This window comes from Monopterus albus, unplaced genomic scaffold (assembly GCF_001952655.1).
Source record: "Monopterus albus unplaced genomic scaffold, M_albus_1.0 scaffold229.1, whole genome shotgun sequence".
Classification (NCBI taxonomy): Eukaryota; Metazoa; Chordata; class Actinopteri; order Synbranchiformes; family Synbranchidae; genus Monopterus; species Monopterus albus.
In genome coordinates, this window is record NW_018128109.1 from 294,425 (window position 1) to 320,756 (window position 26,332).

At 39.2% G+C, this 26,332-nt stretch overlaps 1 protein-coding gene and 2 long non-coding RNA genes across 11 annotated transcripts in view; 2 read left to right on the plus strand and 1 right to left on the minus strand.

The window, feature by feature from the left end:
• Positions 1-8,722, plus strand: part of gucy1a2 (guanylate cyclase 1, soluble, alpha 2) — a 41,506-nt gene extending 32,784 nt beyond the window's left edge. The window contains 2 exon segments of the mRNA XM_020619981.1: positions 2,426-2,580; positions 3,476-8,722. Coding sequence (XP_020475637.1) covers positions 2,426-2,580; positions 3,476-3,695 — 375 coding nt within the window. The 3' untranslated portion in view covers positions 3,696-8,722.
• Positions 8,723-17,152: 8,430 nt separating this feature from the next.
• On the plus strand, positions 17,153-23,329 carry LOC109971587 (uncharacterized). 8 transcript variants are annotated; one of them, XR_002276576.1, is made up of 11 exons: positions 17,153-17,242; positions 17,751-17,881; positions 18,017-18,088; positions 18,719-18,882; positions 19,320-19,366; positions 19,474-19,554; positions 20,918-21,032; positions 21,215-21,324; positions 21,540-21,598; positions 21,705-21,731; positions 23,088-23,329. It is a non-coding gene; the product is annotated as an uncharacterized LOC109971587 (long non-coding RNA). The 8 variants fall into 8 exon arrangements; XR_002276574.1 differs by lacking the exon at positions 23,088-23,329 and adding an exon at positions 22,472-22,551; XR_002276569.1 differs by lacking the exon at positions 23,088-23,329 and adding an exon at positions 22,408-22,468.
• Positions 21,642-26,332, minus strand: LOC109971586 (uncharacterized). Of its 2 annotated transcripts, none has more exons than XR_002276567.1 (8): positions 26,258-26,332; positions 23,954-24,070; positions 23,490-23,513; positions 23,336-23,379; positions 23,111-23,183; positions 22,744-22,785; positions 22,401-22,579; positions 21,642-22,251 (listed from the first exon to the last, which is right to left on the minus strand). It is a non-coding gene; the product is annotated as an uncharacterized LOC109971586 (long non-coding RNA). The 2 variants fall into 2 exon arrangements; XR_002276568.1 differs by lacking the exon at positions 26,258-26,332 and adding an exon at positions 26,040-26,249.

The window sequence follows — 26,332 nt, forward strand, 5'->3', positions numbered from 1 at the left end:
GTGCATGTCTGTGTTTTGAGACTTGATAAGAGATAAAGAGGAGCATGTGTGCTGGATGCAGATTTGTTTGTGTGTGCCTCTGAGTGGTTGTCTACTGTAGAGACAGACAAATGCATGGCCATCTGTAAGCAGTTTAACTGAAAAATAGGTCACTCTGGTGCACCTACCAGTGTGCTTTCTGTCTCCTCCATGTTCTTCTCTCCTGTGCTGTTAAGGGTTCACCATCTAATTATAGGTTTATTTTTAATTCTTTCTTTCTCTCTATTGTCTTTCTGTTCAAGTCTGCCTGTGCTCTTTCTACTTCACTACCCCAATCGCCTGTCGTTGCCATGACTACCTCGCAGTGTGCTGGCATGCACATAGTGGTTACCTAGGTGATGAGATGCTGATGTAGATCATTAGAAATTGTTTGTGTGTGTCTTTGTATGGTTGTGTGGACAAGATGTAGTTGAATACAATTGTTGTGAGGACATTTGGGCTGGTCCTCAAAGGGGCTGTTTGAGGGCTCCGACATGATTAGGTGTTTAATTCTGATAGTTGGGGTCAGGTGAGTGTCTTTACAATTATAGAAAGACTAATGTGTTTGTTTGTTTGTGTTTGTGTTTGTTTTTTGTATGTGTGTGTATGGGTAATGACTTGTTCCCAAGTGGAGGAAGTAAATAGTTGGCCGAGTGGCTATGAAGTGGGATGGCCAAATTGGAACGATGACTAGATTGCTTTCACTCTGCCTCCTGCTATTTATACATTCATACTTTAGCCAGATTATAATATGAGCACCATGTTGCTGCCCTGTATCTGTTACCGAGAGGAGATGGAGGCAGATATTTATTTGATTAATTTCCCTCTCTTGCTTTTGCTATTTTAAGACTTTCATCACTCTAAAAATCTGCTGCCACAAGATATCTGATTAGATAAAAAGAGCTACAGTAATATAGAGGTATGATTGCAGTAGTACAGTTTCCATTTACTGTATTATTATTTTTTTCTTTTTTTTTTTTAGCAGGGATGCTGGGCTGGATTAAATTCATGTTTACTCACATTGCTTACACATCACCTGTACAAAATGTATTTATTTCATTATAAAGGTACATCGCAGCAATAGGGATGCTGCTGAGAGTTATGTTAAATTTCTCACCACCTTATAATGAGCTTGAATGAAACAAACATCATTGAAACTGTCTGACAGCCTCAAATATAATGTTATATTCATTAAATTCAGAATGAGCAGACCAACCTTAACATAGGCAGCTACATGTGTGGTGCATGATGCAACATACTTTCCATTTGTTTTATTTCATGTCATACAACAGTAACTTTTGAAGAGCAGTCCAACCTGATCATATGCATTGATGCACAGAGCTCTAATTTACTTCAGTCACACAGTACATTGAGTAGAAAGTAATGTAAAATCTCTGCTGGTTCCTTCTCCATCCTCTTTCTTTTTTTATCAGTAGCTGTGTTTACATGGTACAGTCAGTATTTAACACATCGTTTTCACTGCTGATCAATTATTATAGCAAAAACAAATCATGAATGTTCTATAAGAATAATGCCTAAGTTATTTTATAAAGGGGACAGAAGAGATTTTCATATTTATTTGACCCATTTACAATGAAATTTTTGCAGTTTCTTTGCAGATGTTTAGCACTAACTTTAACATTATGATTGCTTTAATCAGTTCTGCATTGACTGCACTCAGTAGCCACCTAGCTAGGAGTGATTAGACAACAGTGTGTCAACCAGCTCTACAATAGACTATCAGCGACACCGGTCCTCCCCTTGTGCACTCATTTGTCTGACACTGCTGCCTCTTCGTTACTTTGCTCATCATCTAACGCAACAGTGTGGTTTATAGTTTATAGTCCATTAGCTACTTTTGCGCACCTAGTGTCAGCCAACAAGTCAGTTTCTTTTTTCTGTCACTCCTTTCTGCACTGCCGGCCATGGGTGTCTACTTTGCAGGTGTGAAGGCAGCAGTTCTCATGTCTGTTAAGGCTGCACCAGCAGTGTCTCTACACCTGTTGAACAACTGTTATCTATATAGGCTGTTAAAGATAATATCTAAGTGGCTCGGGAGAAAAGAGGTTCAGAAGTTTAAAGGCCAGTTGAGGCCTGCTAAGATCAGGATGAGAGAGGGAGAGGGAGAGAATCGCACACAGCATCTGAGCTGAACAGACCCGCTATTTTGATTTGAAAAATGAATTAACATATCATAGCACTGTTAAGCATTTTACTCTGCCAGCTGTCGACCAAATAAAAAGGTCTTTGCGGCCGTATGTTTGGAAATGGTCTGGTCTAAAATGTCAGATGGTAGTGAGGAAAATCCATTATTACTTTACTGTTACTGCTTTAATCTTTCTCCCCTTCTACCTGTTTTTTCTTTACAATCTCCTCTCACCACCTTCTTCCTGCTTTTCTCCCTTAGCTGAGGATAGGTATCCACACAGGTTCTGTGTTGGCAGGCGTTGTCGGGGTTAAAATGCCACGTTATTGCCTGTTCGGGAACAATGTGACCCTGGCCAGCAAGTTTGAATCGGGGAGCCATCCAAGGTGTATCAATGTTAGTCCCACAACTTACCAGTAAGTAACTGCAGTATACATACAAACATACAGATGTGCATGTACACACACAAATTTTGGGGGACCATGTATAATAATGTGTATATCACTTGACATTATATCTGCAGTCTCTACTTACTTTACATTCTAGTCCAACTCTGTGTGCATGTGTCTTGTTGCATGTCTAATGACTTATTATGTTTGCTGTGATGGACTTTATCTTTGTCTAAAAAAGGCAATGCCACAACATCTAGTGTTTCTCCACCATGGAAACTTAACGAGCCGTAACCTGAAGGTTTTCATACCTGTAATCTGGCAGAACTTGAAGGGCTGATGTGGTCGGTTCCACCTCCCTGTTCCACGGTGTTATTACTTGTGTCAGCCACCGAGTACACAAGGGCAGAGATCTCAATCCTTGTTAATCATGTGTGCCACAAAATCTGGAACAAGTGGAGACTGTATGTGCAGTTTGTCAAATAGCTGTTAAACAAGCAAAACACAAACTTCCAGAAATGTGACATCTTTGCTGCTTTACCTGCAATCAACTCGCTGAAGACCCTCTTTTACCTCTAAACCAGTGAGTTTATGTTCACACACTGTGCTTGTAAGGCTAATACTTGAGATGTGATGATGCTGACATTTAACCAATCACAGACAACAGCCTTTTGAGCACCAACCCTCCCCCCCTTCGAGTTTCTGGAACTCGATTTAGCACTACCTCCTGAGGGGTACCTGGGACAAGGTGCACAAGTTCCGTTACAGGCTGGTAGGTTCCTACAGTGGAAAAGGTCAAATAGATTAAGCTAAGGCACACACCTGTTGGCACAAAACTACTGCTGCCTGTTATTGTTATTGCACTGAGTGATTACTCCTGTGGTGTAATGTTTATGTTCTATTACTTGCCTATCACTGACAGGTTGCTGAAAGATGACCGTTCTTTTTCATTCATCCCTCGTTCACGGCTGGAGCTCCCTGAGAATTTTCCCAAAGAGATCCCAGGGACATGCTACTTCCTGGAGGCAGGGACATCCCACAGCCACGCCTCACTGACCAGCTCTCGCTCCGCTCCCCCAGCATCTATGAGGAAAGTCTCCTACAGCATTGGGACCATGTTTCTAAGAGAAACAAGTTTGTAGGTCCCATACACAGACTGGGAAACACTGATATTCATGATGCGAGAGGCTGGATTTGAACAAGTGGAACATGCAGGAACTCGATGATACAGATCTCTGCATGTGCAAATGCATTATATGAAAACTTGAATTCATAAGTGTTGGATGGACACTATGAATTTATTTACTCATAGATGAAAAAGAACAACATGCCCCCCCCCCTCCGAACAAGGGAGACCTGAGGAAAAGCAACTGTGCTAGTCCCACAGTGACCTCTTCCCAAGGAAGTGTACTGATGGGGTCAGTTAGTGGAGAAACTTTGATATAAAGCATAATGACCTAGCTGGCTTCCTCAGCTACATACCTGGTTTCTAGCTCTCTCCAGTTGTCCTCTCTCCCATACAGTACCCTGACCTGGGTCTAGAGGCAGCAATGCTTGGACAAACCATGGAACAGAGACCATTCCCATTTACATGAGCAGTGCTGCACTCATTAGCAATGGAACTGCGCAAATAGAACAAATCTTTCCATTAAAAAGGTGGGTGCTGAAGATAAAACTTGTATGGCCCTTTGGAAAATGGCAGCAGCGTGACAGATGTTTGCTGTGCATCATGACCTCTTGTACAAGCAAAACCCCTACTGAAGAACAATACAACTCGTCTCACTCACCCTCCAGCTGTCCCTAAATCATGTCATGCTTTACCAAACATACTCCTACCATCTGCTGTTTGTTACAGCCACCCATCATCCCAAGACCAATTGGTCAGGGTCGAGAGAGACAAATGAGAGGCTTAAGTAAGGAGATATGTTTAAAAAGCAATCACAAAATGACAAATGCAAAGCTGATCTTAGAGCCGTTTCTGCTTCTAACTCGCAGCAAACTGTAATTAACAGCAACTCAGCCATCTCATTGCAGGTAACGTGTGTAGGACTGAAAGTGATTCCCAGCTCAGTGCCTTTTTAACTGTTCAAATGAGGGCAAATTGAAGATGGACAAAAGGAGCGCTTCATTTATCTTATGCTTTCACTTATTTGAAGATATTTTCATGGTGTTTATGTCTCATCAGCTGCACTGGAGAGGACAAGTACTGAATGGGAGAAATATATGTGCCAAAGGTTATGAGCCACATTTGAACCTGTTGTATTGTCTATGAGGAGTCCTGACTACTTGTCTTTCATTTGGAGATGTTTATGAGTGGCTAACAAGATAAATTAAGCGTTCCTCTAAGAGTTTGCTTTGTCCTGATCAACCAATAATAGCTACACAAAATATAGTACTAATAATATAGTAATAAAATAAACTTGTACACAGTCACCACATTTACATACATAATCTTTTTTGGTTGCATTATATTTTACCACATAGTTGGAAAGGTATACACTAACCCCATGCAAAAAAAAAAACAGTATTCATATTTAAGTTTAAGAGAATCTACATAAACTGTCATCATATAATGGGAACTGAGGGGTTACAGTTGAATAGTCCAAGTATTTTACACCCTTGACTCTTGTGGGTACTTACTATATCTTTGTTTTTCATCAGTGAAGTACAAATCAAATATCAACAGCTGGCTGTTACAGGCCCTCAGAGAAAGAAAAGCTGTTTTTCCATTAAATATGACATTTTTCATGCTGATAAAAATGCATTTATTGACATTAAAAGTACACACAGATTTGTCAACATCACATCCTAATTTTAACTTACTACTGAAACAATCCTGACTGTTTATTGATTGTGAATTGAAGTAGTACCAGCTGTCTGTGCTTGCTCTTGGTGTACAAAAAGGCCAAAACATCACAGTATGGCTTAAGTTTCACACACAGTAACTTAATACATTAACTGTTATTAAATACTCTTTAAAAAAAAGCTAACTGCTTTTTTGACAGTGGAGAATTCCAGGTTTTAATTCACAATCACAAAACTCCACCAGGAGTGGAAAAGGCAATAATATGCTCCATTTTTTACTACAGTACATCTTGCCAAATGAAATAGAGGCTGCTGAATCTCTCATCTAAAATATGCCAAGCTGAATTCTGAGACACTGCAGCACAGGCTGAGCCTGCTTTCAAGTAAAACGTTTGTTATGTTGTGTGTGTTCAGCTGTTAAAGGGCAGTACTGGAACATTTTGACAGCCAAACACTTTGTCAACTCATTGGCAGGGCCTTGGCAGGGATTCATCAGAAGAATAATACACTAATGTGCATTTGGCTGAAATTTCTTCCACTGAAGGGCGTCACCCCCTTTAACTGAAATGGACATCAGCATAACAAAGTAATGTGCCATATTAGAGGACATGAAAAAAAAAATTAAAAAGATTTCATTTTGACCTGTCAGCATTTGAACTGGAGAGGGATTACAAGTGCTAGAAGCACAACTCTTGTCATAGTTCATTATTACCATCAAATCTTTTTTGCTGTCATCAGATTCTCTGAAAACAGTAGCATCAGAAAGCTTGAAGCTCTTACAGCATGTTCTGTAAAGGTCCTAATAAGTTTTGGCAATGAAAACAGACAAATATATTTTGGAGAATATTTTTTTTTCAAAATAGTTTCCTTTCAGTTAAAGTATACTATGCAGTATAGAGGTAACAATGGACTAGACAACAATAACACATAACATAAATCCGATCAGCCCATGGGAGCATAGTTTGTAGCCTAAGAAGTTTTTTTTTTAATCTAGGTGCCATTGTTTAGAGTGCCAACTTTGTAATCTTAACCCTAGAGAATTTATCTCAGAATAAACTGATTTAAAGACAAGTGGCCACCTGATATTTAAGACAGTATCTTAAATTTTTGTGGGGGCTTGCTACAGCTTAATGTTGTTACAATTGATGTATTGCTTTGTGCCAACACAGCCCAAACTGTAACATTCATGCTTTTGTGATATTATAAAGAAGCAGAATCTACAACACCCAGCTGCAATGTCAGTGAAACATATGTTCTGTATAGTAGTAGTACATCTGTGGTTCAGAAGAACAACATTTTGACATTTCTCTTTATGGTAACATCGACAAGCCTGCTCAGCAAAAGTAAACTCTAGTTCAGTATAAATTGCCAAGTACACTAGAGAATAGTTCTAAGAGCCCGAGGGATGTTTCCCACGTCTCACAATCTGACAGCGTGGATAATGGTTATTTTTGCCCTGATGATGAAGTATCATTTCACAAATGTCAGAGATAAACAAAATGCCAGCTAGAAGAGAGGAACCTAAAGAGTTCTGGGTTGAATCAGCAACACAGGACAAGCAACATGCAAGATTTATAACAACAGAGCCTCACAGGGTGCAAGTACCCAGTAAACAAGATTAGAAAGATATAATTAGAAAGGTGCGGAAGTGCCAATTAATGATGGCCATTTATGAATACAGAGTTAATAATGGCAGTCGTGGTTGCTATTGTAGCTGATCACTACCACTGCAAACCTACTGGATGCTGCTATAGCACTACATCAACAGTAAAAAAGACTGAATTTCCTTAGTGCATTTGACAGTTGTGTTATTCAGCTTGTGTTAGATCTTTCCAAGGCAGGCCTTCACATACAGAGATGTACAAATGCAATTTGACCATCATCCTGGCAACATTCTAATATATGCATAAATCTGTTGTAGCATAACTATAGTGCAGGTGTATTATAACTTCAGCAGCGCCTGAATTCTGCATCTTGGCTAAATAAAAGATGTACACCAGCGTTACACCAACGCAACGTGTGTCCCTCTGCTCAATTCTCCAAGTCTGTAAATTCTTGGCAGCGTATTAGACGCCTGGTCAGATCTCACACGTCTTACTGGTATGATGCGGAGGTGTTGCAGGTACTGGTTCTCTAGCGTACAACGTTGTCAGTCAGGGGCCATTACTGCACACATCACAGTTAAAATGGCAATACAACTGAGCTGTACTGTAGAAGTGTGTCAGACATGAACAAATGTTGACATGAGCCTAAGAAGGCAAGTGTGGCAGGATCCAGTAGGCCAAAGCTTAACACATGCAGAACTCCAGCAACTGATGTCTGAATGCCTACCGGTGTGAGTCTGTCTGTGTCAAACAGTGCAAGGACATTCTGAGTTTGCCAGTGTGCAAAAATAATCATTTGTTAATAAAGGCCGACTGTACCTGTAACAAATCTGTACAATTTAGACCAATTATTCAAATTGAAAAATGTAAATTTATAAAATTATAAAGAAGCCTTTTTGGTATAAGTCACAAACTTTTTTGATGCTTTCACATTTTGCACTGCTTTGTCCTTTTTCAGTTTCAACCAAATACTAAATGTTTCAGTATGTGCCATCTGAAGCTGGTTTTCATAACATGCCAGTGTCTCTCAAATAACAGAAAATCTGGCACATTATTCCACTGACGCTATTGTTGTTTTTTCACTCCACACCACATCACATTTTTATTCTTCAACTGAGTGAGCATGACACTATCATTTTATTTAAGTATAAAATTGCGCAATATATGTTTTTTGTTTGTTTGTTTGTTTTTTGTTTTTTGCAGGACTAGGTTATAAACTGTCTAGATGCCAAGTTAATGGCTCTAAACTGATGGGAGACTTTCTATTTGTTTAACAATAGTTTGATTTTAACAACAGGAGCGAACATGGCTGATGCATATTATCTATATCCAGGGTCCCTTAAATTTTTTATTAAAAACAAACACTTCACCTCCCTGAGGGATGGTTATTTCTCCACTGATCTCCAGTCTATAAAGCTTCATCCCTATTAGATGAGTAGCTTCTCTAACACAATGTTTATTCACCAGCCTAGTATAAAGCTAAATATTTGGGACATTTACTATAATAATTCTAAATCACATTCAGTCCTCACTCTAGGAACCGCTGGTTGATGTCACATGTCAAAAATCTGGTCGGTGTTTTGTACTTTGACCTCATGTTGTAACAATTCAGGTCTGACCCTGGCCATGAATCCTGTTTGACCCTGTCATTGGAATTAGTTGTGTATATGGAAGAGGCTTGCTGTTAGTTGCAGACTGACAATGAGGACATCCTCTGTCTGATATGATGTAAATAAAAACACCAAGTAACTTTAATAAGGAAGAAAGACTGTGGCTGTTACTGTGTATACATGCACTTACATCATTAGTATAACTATACGAGTGAGTCAGTGAATATGTATTTGATCAACTGTGACAGTGACAAAACTACAAAACCTCTGGTTATATAGAGCTTCATAGTGGTGTTCATTTCTGTGCGTTATGAGATAGTTTGGTGCCCACCAGTGTGCTAGCTACACTCTAGATACTGGAACTGGTACCGGATCTCTGGTACTGACATAGACTAACAGGGCACAGACCACTGAAATAGACACACAACAACCGCAGACCTGTGAACCCTGTTATTTGTGGTTATTTTGCCCCTTTTTAAAAGACATTTTGCATTTTGTTAAGCACATTTTATATCTCACTGTAGATGTTTTACATCTTTGTATGGTGGTTTTGCATTATTTGGCATCTGTTTGGATGTTTTGTGTCTTGTAGTTTTGTGTCATTTATTGTTTTTGTGTATGTTTTGTGTCTCTTTGAGGACATTTTGCATCTCTTTGTAGATATTTAATACCTCTTTGTGGTGGTTTTACATGTTGGGTTTAGTAGTTGAGTCTTGAGTCTACAAACATTTTGAATTTATTTGTGGTCACTTTGCAACTATTCATTTGTCTCTTCCTAGTTCTTTTTGGTAGTTTTTTGTGGTCTTCTTGAATCTCTGTAGGCTTGTTTTATGTCTCATTTAGGGATATTTTGCAGATGAAGACCAGGGGCCCCTTGACCCATAATGTCTGCGCCCAATAGGTCTTTTCTGTAAGCCATCCATGGGAATTAATGAGTCATCAGGTTGAGATTGTGTGTCAACCTCAACCTTTTTGATGTTTCTTTTTGGATGTTCAGGAATGAAATAAGCCAACAAAGTCGGATCATTTGGCCTCTTGGGGGCAGCAAAAACAAACTGTGAACACAACACTGAGGTGTCAGCACTTGTTAAGTTTATATGGTGAACTTTTCAGTAAACAGTTGCTTATTTACACATCTTGCTGTGGAGCAGTACGTGTCCCTAATCTAATGTTCCCTCTTTCATAGCTCCGTTTTTGGTCTCTACCAACTAGGAATCTGTGTCTCTTCAGGTGCTAAATGCTCAACTATATTAGTATAAGCCAGTAGCTAACTTTTCTGTTTGCCTTTTGGTGCTGAGCAGGTAGTATGCTGTGGGTTTCTCAGTTGCTACGAGATGTGAGTGTGAACCAAGACACAGTGATTGGTAAGTTGGTCTTGCATGTAACAGTCAAATAACACTTAAACCAGAACCTTACCAAACATTCAGTGATAAATTCAGCACTGTTGGTCCCTCTCATTCCTCCTTTGTTCAGTTTTCTCTTACACTCTTACACTCTCCTCACACTCTCCATATGCAAATTCACTTCCATTACACTAATTCACTGCACAGGTGGCTGAGTATGAGCTGTGACATAACATCACACAAGCTAACGTGCTAATGGAAATCGCTCTCTCTCACACACATGCACACACGCACACACACACACACACAAGATTTTACTTTGACTTACTGAGCTATAGACTTATTCTAACCTTAACCATAACCACTACTTGCCTAACCCTAACCCTTCCCCTTTAAACCATGTTGTCACTCTAAAATTCAGTGATTTGCATGGTGAGGACCAGTATTGGGTTCCCACAAAGAAGGTCGAGTCCCCACAATCTGAGTAACACCAAGCGCGCACACACACACATACTGAAGGTACAGTGTGAATGAGTGAACAAAGGTCATGCCATTTACATGCTGTACCTGACATATTAGCCAGATGAAGGAGGGTGGGGGTGCTGACAGCTTTAAAGGTTTGACAGCGGCTTATGAGGGTGGTGCTGCAATGGACTGAATTATCATTATGCATAGATTCACCTGTAGAGGAGATGATGAGATGCTCTCTAGTCTCTCTGCGTAAGATCATATGCATTTTATGTCTTCAGAACAAACATCTACTTGGACTCATGGATGAACTGATTAGATTTTGGTGGCTAAAGGTCACTGTGACCTCATGTCCATCCCATTCTTGTGAGTGTGATATTTCAGAAACTCCTTTGAGGAAATTTCTTCAAATTTGCCCACAGGTCCACTTGGATTCAAGTGATCTCACATCCGTCCCATTCCTGTGAATTTGCCTGGTTGGTGAAGTGGTAACTCAGGTCTAATCATGTTTAGCTGTACAGTATTCACCCTGTAAGGGGAGAAAAGGAGGGGAAACTGTACCATTACGGGGCTGAAGAAACTCTCACAGTAACTGTAACTGCTGAAGAAGCTAAAAGATATATGACCAAAGTCTTCCCATTTGACTCTTGAAATTGAAAGAGAAACTGAAATATCAGACAACTTTATCACAAGCAAGCCATAATCCACACATCCTGTTTGGCCCTGATATTTTCCACCAGGGTCACCAGAGTGGAAACGAGATGAGCAGGACTGGGGATTAGTGCTGATCCATGCAGATTAAAAGATCATAGAGGCAACCTCGCAAGGTCGTGTGAGTAGACTGCCCTTTACATGAAACTGCATGTTTTTGTGTGTATATTTTCAAGTGTCTGCTTGTAACTGCCCTCAACACTTCTGCTTCCCTACCTTTCCTACTGTGCCATATGCATCTGTGGGCACATTTAGCTTCCATTAATCTTCATGGAATGAACAAATTGAATCATATTTTGTTGACTGGAACATGAATGTGTATTTCTCTTAGAAGTCTCTTTAAATGCTCATGTGAAATTCAAGCTAATTTCAGAAATCAGTGTTCAGTATAGTACAGTCTCTCCCAGACGGCGTTTTAGAAAACACACTGTTAGCATCAGTGTTGCAGCAAACATAATGTCCACTACATTATTCAGCTCGTTTTTTTGGTTGTAAACACTCATTTTCATGTCTTAAAGCTGCAATAATGCATAATTTTATATTATTGTGTGTAAAGTGCTTGTTTCCCCTTGCTCCACCTTCATATTTACTGTATCACTCTTTTCATTTAAGGCTCTGCAGTAAAGCAAATAAGTGTATTTCCTAAAATATTAAACTATTTTTTTAGTATGAATATCATGTTTGAAATGTAGATTACTACTTGTCAGTTTGGATGCATGATGTTTGGGAAAATACTGTTTTGTTCTGTGTGTGTGTGTGTCTCAGGCTTTGAAGCCAGTCCAGGATCTGTTCAAAGCATCTAGCATGACACAGACACAGCTGATGAAACAAACTGTATATAACTTTGTGTGTGTGGTTCAGAGTGCAATTTAATGTTATGCTCTCAGTATCCTCCTACTTCCTGAAACATCCTGAAACTTCATTACCGCGCTCTCATTAGTTACTCATTTAGACCAATCAGATTCTTTTGTAATCTAATAATTCTGCGTAAATTATGAGAGAAATCTATTATTACTGCAAACATCCAGCTAATTAGAGCTGGGATGCACCACCTGCTGTGTGTTTGTGTCCTTGTGCATTGCTGGAGATTTACACTGATCGAGTGAGGACATTTTAGACAGTCCTCAGCTTTTACTGAATTTGGGATTTTGTTTATAATTTAGGGATAGAAAAAAAGAACAGTATGACAGTATGTAGTATGAGGTATGTGGACTGTTGTTCTGTTCAGTAAGCTATGTGTAAGGGACCCCACGTGGATGTGTGTGCTCAGTTTTACATGCCTCCTAATAGATAACCAGCTCCTGTAACATGAGAGTTATGGACAAAGAGACAACGCGGTCACTGTGACCCATTACTGACTCAGCACACAGCGGTTAGGCTGTGTACTATGCTACAAGTTGCTTGAACCTAGCTTTAACCATTGTTGACTTAAGAAATCTGCACGTGTTCGTCCATGTGTAGAAGAATGTGTGTGGTTTTCTGGCATTTTGGAGTTTAGTGATATTTTTGGTCTTAGATAGTTAACAGGAAGTCCTGATCTCTTTAATGATAGGAGACAAAGAAGAAAGAGGCGACTTTGAGAAGCAGAAATGGGATTTGGGAATTATTCTAGATGCTTGTTTGAGGAGTGACTTCCAGTAAATCCAGTAAGTGTAAATCAATTTAGGTGAAGTGTAAGAGATCAGTGAGAATGGACAAAGGGAGGAGGAAAGGGCAAAAGTAAAGAATAGGTTTTAAAAAAGCACAAGATCAAAAAGGAGGATCAGGAAACTCATTTTCACCTCTAGACTGAGTAATCCCAAATCTGTGAAACATACTGTTGGAGGGAAATAAATACCCATTGTCAAACAACTGAGAGAAATGATTTGGAGAGTATTACTCACCACTTTAAGACAAATCACAAATGTGGCTATAAATTCTACAGCACTAAGAGTAGGGATTAATGAAGACAGAACTATTTTAAACACACAGTTTTCATCTGTTTAAAGGTTAAAGGGGCTTCACTGAGTCATTTAAGGAGCCAGTCCAGGATCTGTTCAAAGCATCTAGCATGACACAGACACAGCTGATGAAACAAACTGTATATAACTTTGTGTGTGTGGTTCAGAGTGCAATTTAATGTTATGCTCTCAGTATCCTCCTACTTCCTGAAACATCCTGAAACTTCATTACCGCGCTCTCATTAGTTACTCATTTAGACCAATCAGATTCTTTTGTAATCTAATAATTCTGCGTAAATTATGAGAGAAATCTATTATTACTGCAAACATCCAGCTAATTAGAGCTGGGATGCACCACCTGCTGTGTGTTTGTGTCCTTGTGCATTGCTGGAGATTTACACTGATCGAGTGAGGACATTTTAGACAGTCCTCAGCTTTTACTGAATTTGGGATTTTGTTTATAATTTAGGGATAGAAAAAAAGAACAGTATGACAGTATGTAGTATGAGGTATGTGGACTGTTGTTCTGTTCAGTAAGCTATGTGTAAGGGACCCCACGTGGATGTGTGTGCTCAGTTTTACATGCCTCCTAATAGATAACCAGCTCCTGTAACATGAGAGTTATGGACAAAGAGACAACGCGGTCACTGTGACCCATTACTGACTCAGCACACAGCGGTTAGGCTGTGTACTATGCTACAAGTTGCTTGAACCTAGCTTTAACCATTGTTGACTTAAGAAATCTGCACGTGTTCGTCCATGTGTAGAAGAATGTGTGTGGTTTTCTGGCATTTTGGAGTTTAGTGATATTTTTGGTCTTAGATAGTTAACAGGAAGTCCTGATCTCTTTAATGATAGGAGACAAAGAAGAAAGAGGCGACTTTGAGAAGCAGAAATGGGATTTGGGAATTATTCTAGATGCTTGTTTGAGGAGTGACTTCCAGTAAATCCAGTAAGTGTAAATCAATTTAGGTGAAGTGTAAGAGATCAGTGAGAATGGACAAAGGGAGGAGGAAAGGGCAAAAGTAAAGAATAGGTTTTAAAAAAGCACAAGATCAAAAAGGAGGATCAGGAAACTCATTTTCACCTCTAGACTGAGTAATCCCAAATCTGTGAAACATACTGTTGGAGGGAAATAAATACCCATTGTCAAACAACTGAGAGAAATGATTTGGAGAGTATTACTCACCACTTTAAGACAAATCACAAATGTGGCTATAAATTCTACAGCACTAAGAGTAGGGATTAATGAAGACAGAACTATTTTAAACACACAGTTTTCATCTGTTTAAAGGTTAAAGGGGCTTCACTGAGTCATTTAAGGACCATACCATTCTCATTCATCTCTCTGCAGTTGCTTTCTAACTGAGGCACTCAATGCCCCAAAACAGAAAATTATATAAATACAATCACTTGATTAATTGTGAAAGCTTAATTTAAAACTGGTATTTCAGTCGTATTCTAGGATAAAATCATCTATCCACACAGAAGTCACATGCTTCCAGAGCTGCACTGTAAATACCAGGCACAGCCTAACACAACAACATACAATTAAAGTGTGACCGCTGGGTGCCTTTATCTACATCAAACAAGTGTTAACAGCCATATACAGTGTAAAATTATATCCCCCGATGTGCTAAGATGACACATCTCCTTAGAATTCAAACCCTGTTCCACCAAGGCTAATTCGTTTTTTGCTCAGACAACAGTGCAGTGTCCTAGATATTAATATTCGCAGAGAGTTTGATTGCAACATAAATTTATTACACCGTAAAAATAACGCAACACTCTTAAATCATAAGAAGATTAGAGTGAAAGCACTGGATTGGAATATTCCTTCTCCTCCAGATTATCCTTGATTCACCCTTCTTGATTTATCCCTTCCTCTTGTGCTTTTTTCAAATTAATGTACACATGTACAATGAATTCCACCCACACATGCATAAACAAATACATTGTATAACATGGACTTTATGTAATACATAGAGTAATATCATGGTTGTGTGACAAAAAGCACTCACAGAGTTTAAATCCAGTTTATCAGTAAACATTCCCCTGCCCTGTTTGTCATTTGACCTTTGGGAATTCCGTGTATTGGTTGTCTCCTTCCCAGCTGCAACAACAATCCAACAATCTTCACTGTGTTTGTGTGTGAGAATGAGTGGTTACCGTGTGTGTACGTGCCTTTAAACACATGCTGATAAAGAAACTGATGGGAATGTATTGATGTTTTGGTGATGTTTCAACCTTTAGTGGTCAGTAAGAAGCTATGCGTGTGAGTGTGTGCATGTGTTGGCCACAGATGGTTCTGGCAGCTGTCTAATATTGTACAGACAGAGGCCTATGTTCTCATAATGAAATGCATCCATCAACCTGGAGTTTCTTTTAGTTTTAAATTTACTGTAACACTTTATACGTTCATCCATATGTGAAAATGTCAGGGCTGTATTATATTGAGAACTGACCAAATGCCTAACAAAACTCATAATTTCACAAATGTGAGTAGTACAGTTGCATGAGATGTGCGCTCAGCTTGTTCCACCTACTCCTTATTTTTCTATTAAAGGTAAAATATTTAGGTGGCATGGTGGAGCAGTGATTAGAACTGACACCTCATAGCAAGAAGGTTCAGGATTCAAGCTGCAGCTGACCCGGGGCCTTTCTGTGCGGAGTTTGCATGTTCTCCCTGTGCCTGCGTGGGCTCTCTTCTGGCACTCCAGCTTCCTCCCACAGTTGTTGGACTGTGATAGACCCCCAGCGACCCTCTTCAGGATAAGCGGTGTAGATAATGGATGGATGGAGGTAAAGTATTTGGATGCTGGAATGCTTTGTGTGAGTCTGGTCTGATATATTTTCATTTGTGAAATTTCTTTTTATCCAGTAGAGGCTGCTGAGCATAAGCAGTTTTTTTCTGCTGTATGTTTGCACAATATATTTAACTGAATAGCAATATTAATAGAAAAAGCCTTACTCAAGGGCAACATGGCGGAAATTGCAAAGACATAAAACCTGCTGTGGTTTGTAATTAACATAATGTCAGTGTCAACAACAACAGCTCTCCATGCATCCGTTGTGTTAACACACACCTTCTTGGTATCTGCAGGCCCTGAAAATGCTTTGAAAAACCCATTTTATAGTTATTGAAACAAATAACACAATAAAACATCACATCAGACAGCAAATATTAGTGTAAAAATAAAGTGTAGGGATGGTTTTAAAAAATCACATCAAGACATGATATGATAAGACACATGATAACAGAGAAAAAGGTAAATATTTTAAGAATAAATCTATGTAAACTAACTGAAGTGATATGAAATGAATTAACATAAATCATTAAATTATCATTTTACTTTGTAAAGGGTCACAGTTAGAGACTAAAACTGTGTGGAGGTCTCTGCAGGGGTGCCAATATTTTTGACCATGACTGTAAATGGGGTCTATAGACTCAGTACAGGGCCACAAAGATTTTGAGCTTGTAAAAACGTTTCGAATATGTGTAGAAAATATTTGTAATTGTAAAAACATTTCATATATGTGTGGAAAGATTTTTATTTGTAAAAATAAATATTTTTGAAGGTGTGAATAAAATATGCAAATATATTGTTACTGAAAATAGGCTAATTAAGTGTTTGTGAATATCTGTGTACAGCTAGGAAGCAGCAAATTGCATGTACTATGCTCAAGCAACAAATACGAATTCTGACCATGTCTTTAAACTTGATTCTATTTGGAAAGTGATAAACCAATCACGAGTGGTGGAAGAAGTACTCAGATCCTTTACTTAAGTAAAGTAGCAATACATCTTACATATATATGCTTATTATTTGACTTACTGCTGGGTCGTTTGTGAATTTCCAACCAGGGATCAATAAATTCTTCTTATTATACTGTATTTTGTTTTATTAATCTGATTCTGAAAATAGCTAGTAAATAAAGTTACAAACTAAAAGTCGTGGAATAAAAAGTACAATATCTGCTTCTAAAATATAACGAAGTCAAAGTATTAAGTAGCACAAAAAAGAAATACAGTACAGATAAAGTACCAATCCTTCAAAATTGTACTTAATTAGAGTACTTGAATAAATCCGCCTAGTTACTTTCCACCCCTGCCAATCACAGAGCAGAGTCATACTGTCCAATCAGGGGGCAATTGGGTGTCACATGGTTTGAACCTCAAGATGGACGCTGGCTCAATTGCTACTCAGGTGGGTAGCAGTAGAAAATCGTAGTAAAATTTTATGTGTAGTGTTCTCTATGTATGTAGCACGTAGGTGTTTATCTGTTATTGAGGTAAAGCAGTTGAACAAATTTCTTTTCGACTTCAAGCGTGCTATTTTATTTAACGTTAGCAAAACTCTGCTAGCAAGACGCCTTTCAAGCCGAAGCCTGCTAACGTTAATTGGTTCCAGGTGTGGTTAGGCACAGTTAGCCGTCTAGTACATTTTTGCTTTTCTTTTGTATGCTTATATTAACACTGAAGCTAATCGTTAACACCTGCAGCTAGGAACCTTTGCCATCACTTATCCCCTGTTGGAACAGCATTTGACTTTCAGCATTATGATAAGCATGTTATTGTCTGCAGAAACATTAAAATGGACATGTGGAACATATCTAGGCGAGAGTTGCACTTTTCTTGTTTTTCAACACCATAAAGTCAAGTTGTGTTTAGAAGCCATTGCTCTTTGCCACACTTTCTTTCTTTCTTTCTTGTAGTGGAGTTCCTTTTTAGGCAAGTACGCGCACTTTTAATTGAGTGTTAAGCTCTGCCGCCAGTCACCCTTGTTAAAGACAGAGCCTCCATTTAGATTGAAGTCAAGGCAAACCCATCGGCTGTGACCGATTTGGTAAGCCTGTTTGTTCAGAATCAAAACATCAATCAGGATTTGCCAGGATTTAATGATGTCAAAACTTCATGTTAGAGAATTCTGGCCCATTAACCAAGGAGAAAATTATATGGGGAATTTCATATCCAACTCTAGGTTACTGCTCTCCATGAGTATCCAGAAATGAAGATTAACTGGAGGGAGGATGGGTTTTGTATAAAGCTGCAGGTAATGGAGTCTTGTTATGATTTCTAAATGTATTTGAAGAGAGCTTAATGAATGAGGGACTGTGTGTGTGTAGTTAATTCACTAAGTGCCTATGACAGTCAGATATTGTGTAGAAAATGCTAAATAGACAGAGATGTGCTCTGCAAATGAAGACAATTTTCATTTTAAAAATGTTTTTAAATGGGTAGCATGGTGATGCAGTGATTAGCACTGTCAGTGCACAGCAAGAAGGTTCCTGGCCACTTTGTTGACTTTGACCGGAGTTGGCATGATCTCCCTGTGCGGGTTCTCTCCTGGAGTTGGCATGTTCTCCCTGTGCGGGTTCTCTCCGGGTACACCAGCTTCCTCCCACAGTCCAAAGACATGCAGCTTAGGTTGATTGGTGACTCTAAATTGCCTGTAGGAGCATGTGTGGTTGTCTGTCAGCAAGTGTCTGCCCTGTGATAAACTGGCGACCTGTCCAGGGTGGACCCTGCCTCTTGCCCAGTGTCACCTGGGATTCCCTCACCCCGTGATACTCATTAGGAGAAGGGTTATAGATAATGGATGGATGGATGGAAGTGTTTTTTAAATCACTTTTTCATGTGTTTTGTAACACATTCTTAGTTATGTCTTCTGTACTGCATTCAGTGTGGCAGTTGCCAGAGGAACCTGCCTCTGGTGGCACAGGGAGCATGAAGCTACACAGCTGAGATGCTGAAGATCATCACCAACAATGGGAAACACGCACTTTATATTGGCCCTCTTCAAGAGCAAATTGACACTATGCCCCTTCTTCATTAAGCTATGGACAAGTAAGTTCACCAGAACAATAGAAGCCATGGTATAGTTTCATACATAGGCTTGTAAAAATTGAAATATTCCCTCTCTGCTCTGTGTGGTAGTCTTTTTGGATGTAGTGTGTTGCGTATACGCAGATGGTTATGAAGATCTGTCATGTGCCCATCTTTTACATTGTATTGCATAAGAACAAATTAAAATTGCATTTTCAGTAGGTTTTTATTTATTTATTTATTTTTTTTACCCAAAGTTCTGCCAGGTGGGCAAAGTGGTACTTTAGCTGCCTCCAGAATAGGTGAAGTAGGCTAAAATGTTTTTGGTGATTCTTGTGACTTGTAATAATACTGTAGACATAGTAGAATGCAGCCTATTTTACAAGTAAAGAAATTGCTAACATAGCTAAGTTAGAATTTCCTTTGAATAATTTTAACCCAGGTCATCATCTTCACAGGTCCACGAGGGTCCGCACTGATGGTCCACAGCAACAGCCCCGACTGCGTATGTACCACAATGCTTAGAAACTGTCAACGTACGCAGACAGAAGGCAGACCCTCAGTCTGAAGTATGAATAGGAACACGTGCATGTCCCTCATCTGTGTCTGTAGGAGAGCCTAAGGCATGTAATGAAACACCTGGGAGAACCTGCTGCTTGCTCTGGAAGAGAAATGTGACTGAGGCAAAGATAGGTAAGTGCAAAACTAGTAGAGCAGATCAACTTGTAAGCTCTAACATATGTGTGTAATATGACTGTTAAATTGAGGCAAACTAGCACAGGGGCATGGCTTTGTTTACAAATGTTTGATCCTTGAAGTAGGCCTGAGGCCCACTAGCATTAGCAAGCTGATATGATGTTAAAGAGGAATGTGGTTGGTTTGTTGGTGATTACCAAGGCTGGATATTGGTTGATTGCCAAAGCTAGTTGAAGTTTGTGTTATTCAAAATATGATGGCTAGGGCAGCTTGTAGCTAACAGACATCAACTAGCTGTAAGTTACTGATTGTTGTTTGGAATGGTTGACATAGTATTAAGTAGACGCTGATGGAGGACTGTGTTGGGGGTGTGGGTGCAGGCAAAGAGGCAGGTGGTTCTGGGACTGGAACACACTGTTAAGTCTTCAAATGTGCCCGCTAGGGGTGGGAAAGATTAGATATTTTCATAAATAAGTACTCACAGATTTTGCTGCTGTGCAGGTTCCTACTGTTACAAGAAAATAGTTGCCGGTGTTATAAAATCATGTTTTAATGTGATCGCATTTCATGTAAATGAGAGAATGGTTTCTTGTTATAACAAGATACTAAGAAAGTGAGCTGAATATTGGCTAAATGATTATATGGCCAGCATGTACTTGTGTACATAGTCCCACCCCTGGTCTCCCTGATGATCCTGTAGATTTGCCTGCAGTTTCACACCCACACAGAATTTGTATTGGCATTGGTGATCATATGGCTATTAATTCAGTAGGGTTGTTAGTAGTTTATTCTTCTGTTTGACAATTTTGGTAGAACAGCATCAGTGGCTGGACAGTTGAGTGGACCTGGATCTCAGACCTGAATGCTGCTACAAGCCAGTGGGGCCAGCCACTGTATAGCATGAGCAAATAAAGTGCAGATGCTATGTGTCAAGCCACATATCTGCTCCTTGCTTGGGTGTGAGGATAGGGTTCAAGGATTTTTAAGGTTAGGAGTGGAAAATGGTGTTGCTTATTGTGGAGCTCAGAAGATTTATGACATCATTGTGTGACAGCCCCCCTCTTTGGGGCCAAATAATGGGTGAACATAATTAACTGGTATACCAAGCTTCCAAGTAGAGGATTGTACTAGTACTCTAATAATCATTACTTGTGTTCACTTGCTATGTTTTAAAAATATGCACAATAGGACTTGCCATGCTTTGTATAGATTATATATACACATTTAGTTTTCCCTGCAGCCTATCCTGTCCTGTTGGTGGCAGCCATTATTCAAGAGATGTTTCAAAGTACAATTGAAAAACAAAATGCATTCAACACAGGTCATATACAGTATACTGCACAATATTTTGTTGTTGAAGACGGTGCTGAGAACGTCATCAAGTCCAGACCTCAGAGCTGCACAACCCAGTGAAGATGACCTGAAACTGTACAGATGATGTAGTAGATCTGGATGTCCAGACAACACTTCTGATGGTGAGTAATACAAAATTATTCAGAACATTAAACATTATTGTGGAAAGTTTATCAATGTGAAATTTAATGTTCATTCAGTTTAGCATTGCTTAAATCTGGGATGTTAACTGTGAAATTTATTTAAATGGTATGGTCTGACTCATAAAAGTGATGGGAATTGTTAAAATTGTTCTGTGTCATAGGCTTGATGGCAATGATCCTGTCTGACCAGCACAGTGATGAACTTATTAGTCTTGCCTTTTCTTGGGACTTGCCCCCAGTAAATTGGAGTTGGATACTACTTCAATGTGTGGTGAGATGATGTCTTAATATTTAATTTTTGTTCAGGACTTGGAACATTGCTGTGTTCACTGCCCAGGTACAAATACTGTACCCACTAAAGAAAAGCTAAAAGACTATCAGCAGTACTTTTGTTAAACAGCAAGCAAAGCTGTGAAAATAACACACGATGGGTTGAAATTATAAGGGGCATCATGCTTTAAATTCATCCTTTTCCATCCCTTTTAGGCAATCCTCAATCAGATACCTGGCCATGGAATAACAGTGATGACAATCATCCATACACAGTGAGCATCCAGGATTCTTGAGGACATACATGAGACAGGCAAGTTTGTTTGACAGTTGTTTATTAGTGAAATAAAATAAAGCTGTACAATCTCTCTTGTTTTACAGCCACTCCATCCCAGCTCAGCTTTTTAGGTAAGGTACCTGCTGCCAGAGTCCCAAGTTGTCAGGGCAGAGAACTTCACATCTTCCACATGCTGTTACATTACATGTGCATGGACACTTCCACATTTATGAAGACTTCTCCAGTGATGCAACTGCATGAAAATTCACAAGTTGCATCACTGGAGAAGGCTTCATAACCGTGGAGTGTCTGTGCACATGCAATGTAACAGCATGTGGGAGACGCAGAGTGCACTTTGACTTTAGACCAAACAAGGTCGCCCAGTTTGAGAGAGAGCATAGTCAGTTGAAAGTGTAGCTTTCCACCTTTGATTGCTTGAGTAGGGTGTGGATTACAGCAGCATGCTCAAACAGTGCAATATTCCTAATTGTTAAAAAATGCCATTAAAAGGATAAAGCAACATCATCTGGCTCTGTAACTTGGTAATTATTACAGCAATAAAGGTCATTACAGCTTTAAAGTTGTCAGGTTCTGCACTGTCCAGGGGAGAGACCTGTTCTCCAGCATGACCCATGCCCAAGATGTCAGCATCTGAAAAGTGCCATGTTACAAGCCATGTTAAGTCACAACTGTATGCAATTTGAGAATGACTGGACACTAGGATTAAGCCACAAGCATGTGTTTAACAGCACTGAAATTAAAAATCTTAGCATGTGAGAGCTGTGTGATTTTTCTCTTACCTCATAGTTGACAGAACAGAGATTCTTTGCATGTTCGGGGTGTTACTGCATCGTGTTGTTCCGTCCCTCAGTGAATGGGTCCAGATCAGCTTGGATTCGGAGCAGTTTGCTGGATCTAGCCCTCTTTCCTTCTCAAGGCTGTGAAGGACATTCTACATGTTGTGCCACAGGCCCTCCATCTTGAATACAAAGACAAAATAAATTGAATTTGTTCTGTAAACCCCTTAGTTCATATCACACTTTACATGTTGTTGAGGGGCAAATTAAAGAAAAATGAAGTAAAAGCAGAGGACATTCCACTGAAACAAGCAAACCAGTTATGGAAGCAGGCAGAATTGCTCACGTTAGGATTTCCTCTGGTGGGTGACTCCTTGATCCCCTCACTCTTGAATGTGCGTTAAAACAAGTATAAACACAGTGGCAATATGTTAAGATGGGCAGTGTATCAGTATCATACAAAAAAATACAAACATTCTATGAGGTTGACTGCTGTTAAGTTGGTTTTGAAATCGTCCTTAAAATGACAGGAAACCCACAGTCTGAAATGCAGGAATAACAACTGAAGGCTATTTAGATATTTTAAAGAATTGTATAAACCTATTTCTGCAACATGAGAAATGTGATTTGACAGTATATGCTTAAGTGCACCTTAATCAAATTAAATGTTTTACTTGTTTATATCCAAAGCATAACAAGAATGTGCATAGTACCTGGATGGAAAGCTGCGTTTCTTTGCAGCTTCAAGGGCGAACTCCAGAGCCGTGGATGCCTTGTTATTATTGGCTGTTGGGAGGAACAGGATCTGTGATAAATTCATTGTTAACTCAAGAGGCTACTCAAAGTTGTTTACAAGTAACTATCATACTTTGCTGTTTTTCTTAAGGCATTTCAATGAATTAAAATTTACATTATAAATAAATTCTGGGTACACAAACCTTTCTGGAAAATCTCAATTCCACCAAACGTAACCCCGCCACATCTGTAAAGTAAAAACACACACAGAATGGTCTTTACCTTGTTACCCAACAAGCTTATCCAAATTGAATTAAATGTCTATTTGCTAGCTGGACTATCAAATTCCCAACTTACTGGTTCACTTTCATCTGAGCAGGTCTTAAAAAGAAGGACATCATTAATGTCAAGCTGTTAGCTATGAACATCAGTTGCATTTTCATAAAGCAGTAGGGCTTGGTGAACTTTTGGTTTAATGCACAATGACAACACTTCATTATCATACAGTAGGTAAACCTATACACATTGCAGTTAATTCTGACCCTGTGTTTACATGTGGATACAAATGCAGAGTGAAACCAGTTATAAACATGCACAGCTTACGCTATACAACTTAAACTAAAAGGATTGTTGTGAAAAAGGTCAGCTTGGGACAGAATTCATGTTATAAATATTGGATAATTTTCATTACACTAAGTTTTCAAAAAAAAAAAAAAAAAAAAAAAGCACTTGAGAAATGACAGTTTGACCTGAACTTATCACTGATAGAAGACTTAATAGTACTCTCTCAAATCACCCCACCCTTAGAATGTGTTTCTCACTTGATCAACTTTGCAGCTGGTGTCGATGTGTAGAAGCAATGGGGGACCTGGAACACGGTGTATGGAATTCCATACTCTGGTCCACTGCATTCTGTGGCCCGACACCCTCAGACGTCCCTTCACCATATAAAAGATAGATTGAAAAAGTTAGTCCCATAATGCCCCAGTTATGACAATTTCTCTGATCACAGAAAGACAAACCAACACATTTGAGAAAAATAGTGCTAATCTCTGGAGGGAAAGTTACAAGCTACCCAGCATAGGTTCAAATTATAATGTAGTCAAAATTAGCTCTGCCTTTACCAGCGGCAACATTAAAGTGAACACAATAATGTATCAGTAATTATAATCCAATAATATTACATTTACATTAACATGAAATGCATAATGTCTATTTTTACTTTATATTTTAATACCAATATGTTTGCACAATTACTTAACATTCTGAATGCAGGACATTTACCTATAACAGAGTATTGTTACGTCGTGGTGTTGCTACTTTTAAGTACGGAATCTAAGCACTTCATCTACCACTGGAATAAAAGGTACCATTTTGCCCATCTGGCAGTACTTTGGGTTTTGGTCTAACAAAAGAGGACAGCTAAGACACTTCTGAAGCAGTATTTCTTATTTAATTCAGACAGACAACAAATCTAATCGTCAGGACCATTTGCATAAACCATCCTGTGGAACATGCTACATTGCTGTAACTAATGTGAGATCACATAAAGTTACTCCAAAAAAGGACAGAGGCATGGTGGCAATTTTCTCAAGTTTTCGTTTTTACTTTAAAACCATCTTCAGGAGCAGGCAAGAATGCCAAAGCAACAGCAGCTAATAAATACCAAGTGTGCCAGCTAACTGCTGGGGTATGTCAATTAAGCTGGTGATGTCACAGGTATACACAGCATGTGAGAGGCAATGACAGCACAAACTCACAGACCCATCCAAAAAAATTATACAAACAGCTTCAATTCCTTGGAGGATTTCAAAGCACTGCTCAAAGAAGGTTTTTAATCTGCCAATGGCAAATGCTTCTTTCAACAGCAGCATGTTCCAGTGTTTACTTTGATCACTTATTATCAACCTTGCACATATACCATGCACATTAAAAGAAAGTCCTTCCAATCTGAACTTAATATAAAAGCACTGCTGAATCCTATCCTCACCCAAGCAGAGAGCAGATATAATATCTGCTCTGTATTTGCTCAGGTTATACAGTGGATGGCCCAACTGACTTCACAGTCAATCACATCTGAGTGCCAGGCCCACTCAGTGACCCAGCCCACATCACACTTCTAACAAGACTGTCAATCAACAGAAACCTACACCAGTAAAACCCCAAGGAATCACATCAGTCAATAATACACAATTAAATGTGCCAAAGAATGGGAAAACATTCATATGGAATCCCAGTATATGAGTTAACCGATGTTTACCCACGATTTGACCCCAAAGAGGTGGGTGTCGCACCATGACGTCATAAATCTTCAGAGCTCCACAATAAGCAGCACCATTTTCCAGACCTAACCTACTCCTTAACACAGAGCATCCCTGAATCTTATCATTATCCAAGCAAAGCGCAGATAGGTGGCTTTACACACAGCATTTGCATTGTATTTGCTTGGGTTATAGAGTGGCTGGCCCCACTGGCTTGTAGCAGCATTCAGGTCTGAGAGCCAGGTCCACTCAGCTGTCCAGCCACTGATGCTGTTCTACCAAGATTGTCAAACAAATGTCTACTACCTTTTGCAAGTAATCAGTATCCCCTCTGTCATGATAGTCACTAACAAAACAGCCAAAACTCAACCCACCTGACTTTTTAAAATTTTTAAAAAATCAAATTCAATCAAGTATTTTGCTAGATATATTAAATGCAAAAGCCATTTAAAATTACCTTAACCACTGACTTAGCTACTTTGGCAAAGTAACTAGCGGGAGAAGCTATTTAATCTACAACAATGTAGATTCAAGAAGGGACAACTTTCAAATCATAGCGATTTTTCCAAGATTAAACAGGTGTAACGATTAGTCTTATAATGAAAACGCTCAAGCAAGGCAAAAGTGTACTTGACGGCTAACTTACCCTTGAAAGTTTCTTGCTAGCAGAGACTTGCTAACGTGCTACATTAACATTCAATTCTAGCTAACACAAAGTAATCCACCTAAACCAGAAAATATACATTTGGACAACTGCGTTACCTCGGAGTAACAGTGAAGCACCTACGAGGTACATACATATCATACAAAACGTACACATAACATTTTTTTTCTGTGATTTTATACAAATTTCAGTGTTCCCACCTGTGTAACAGAAAAGCCCTCGCCGTCCTCCATATTGAGATTCAGTGGAGACAAACCATGTGAGCTCCAACTGCT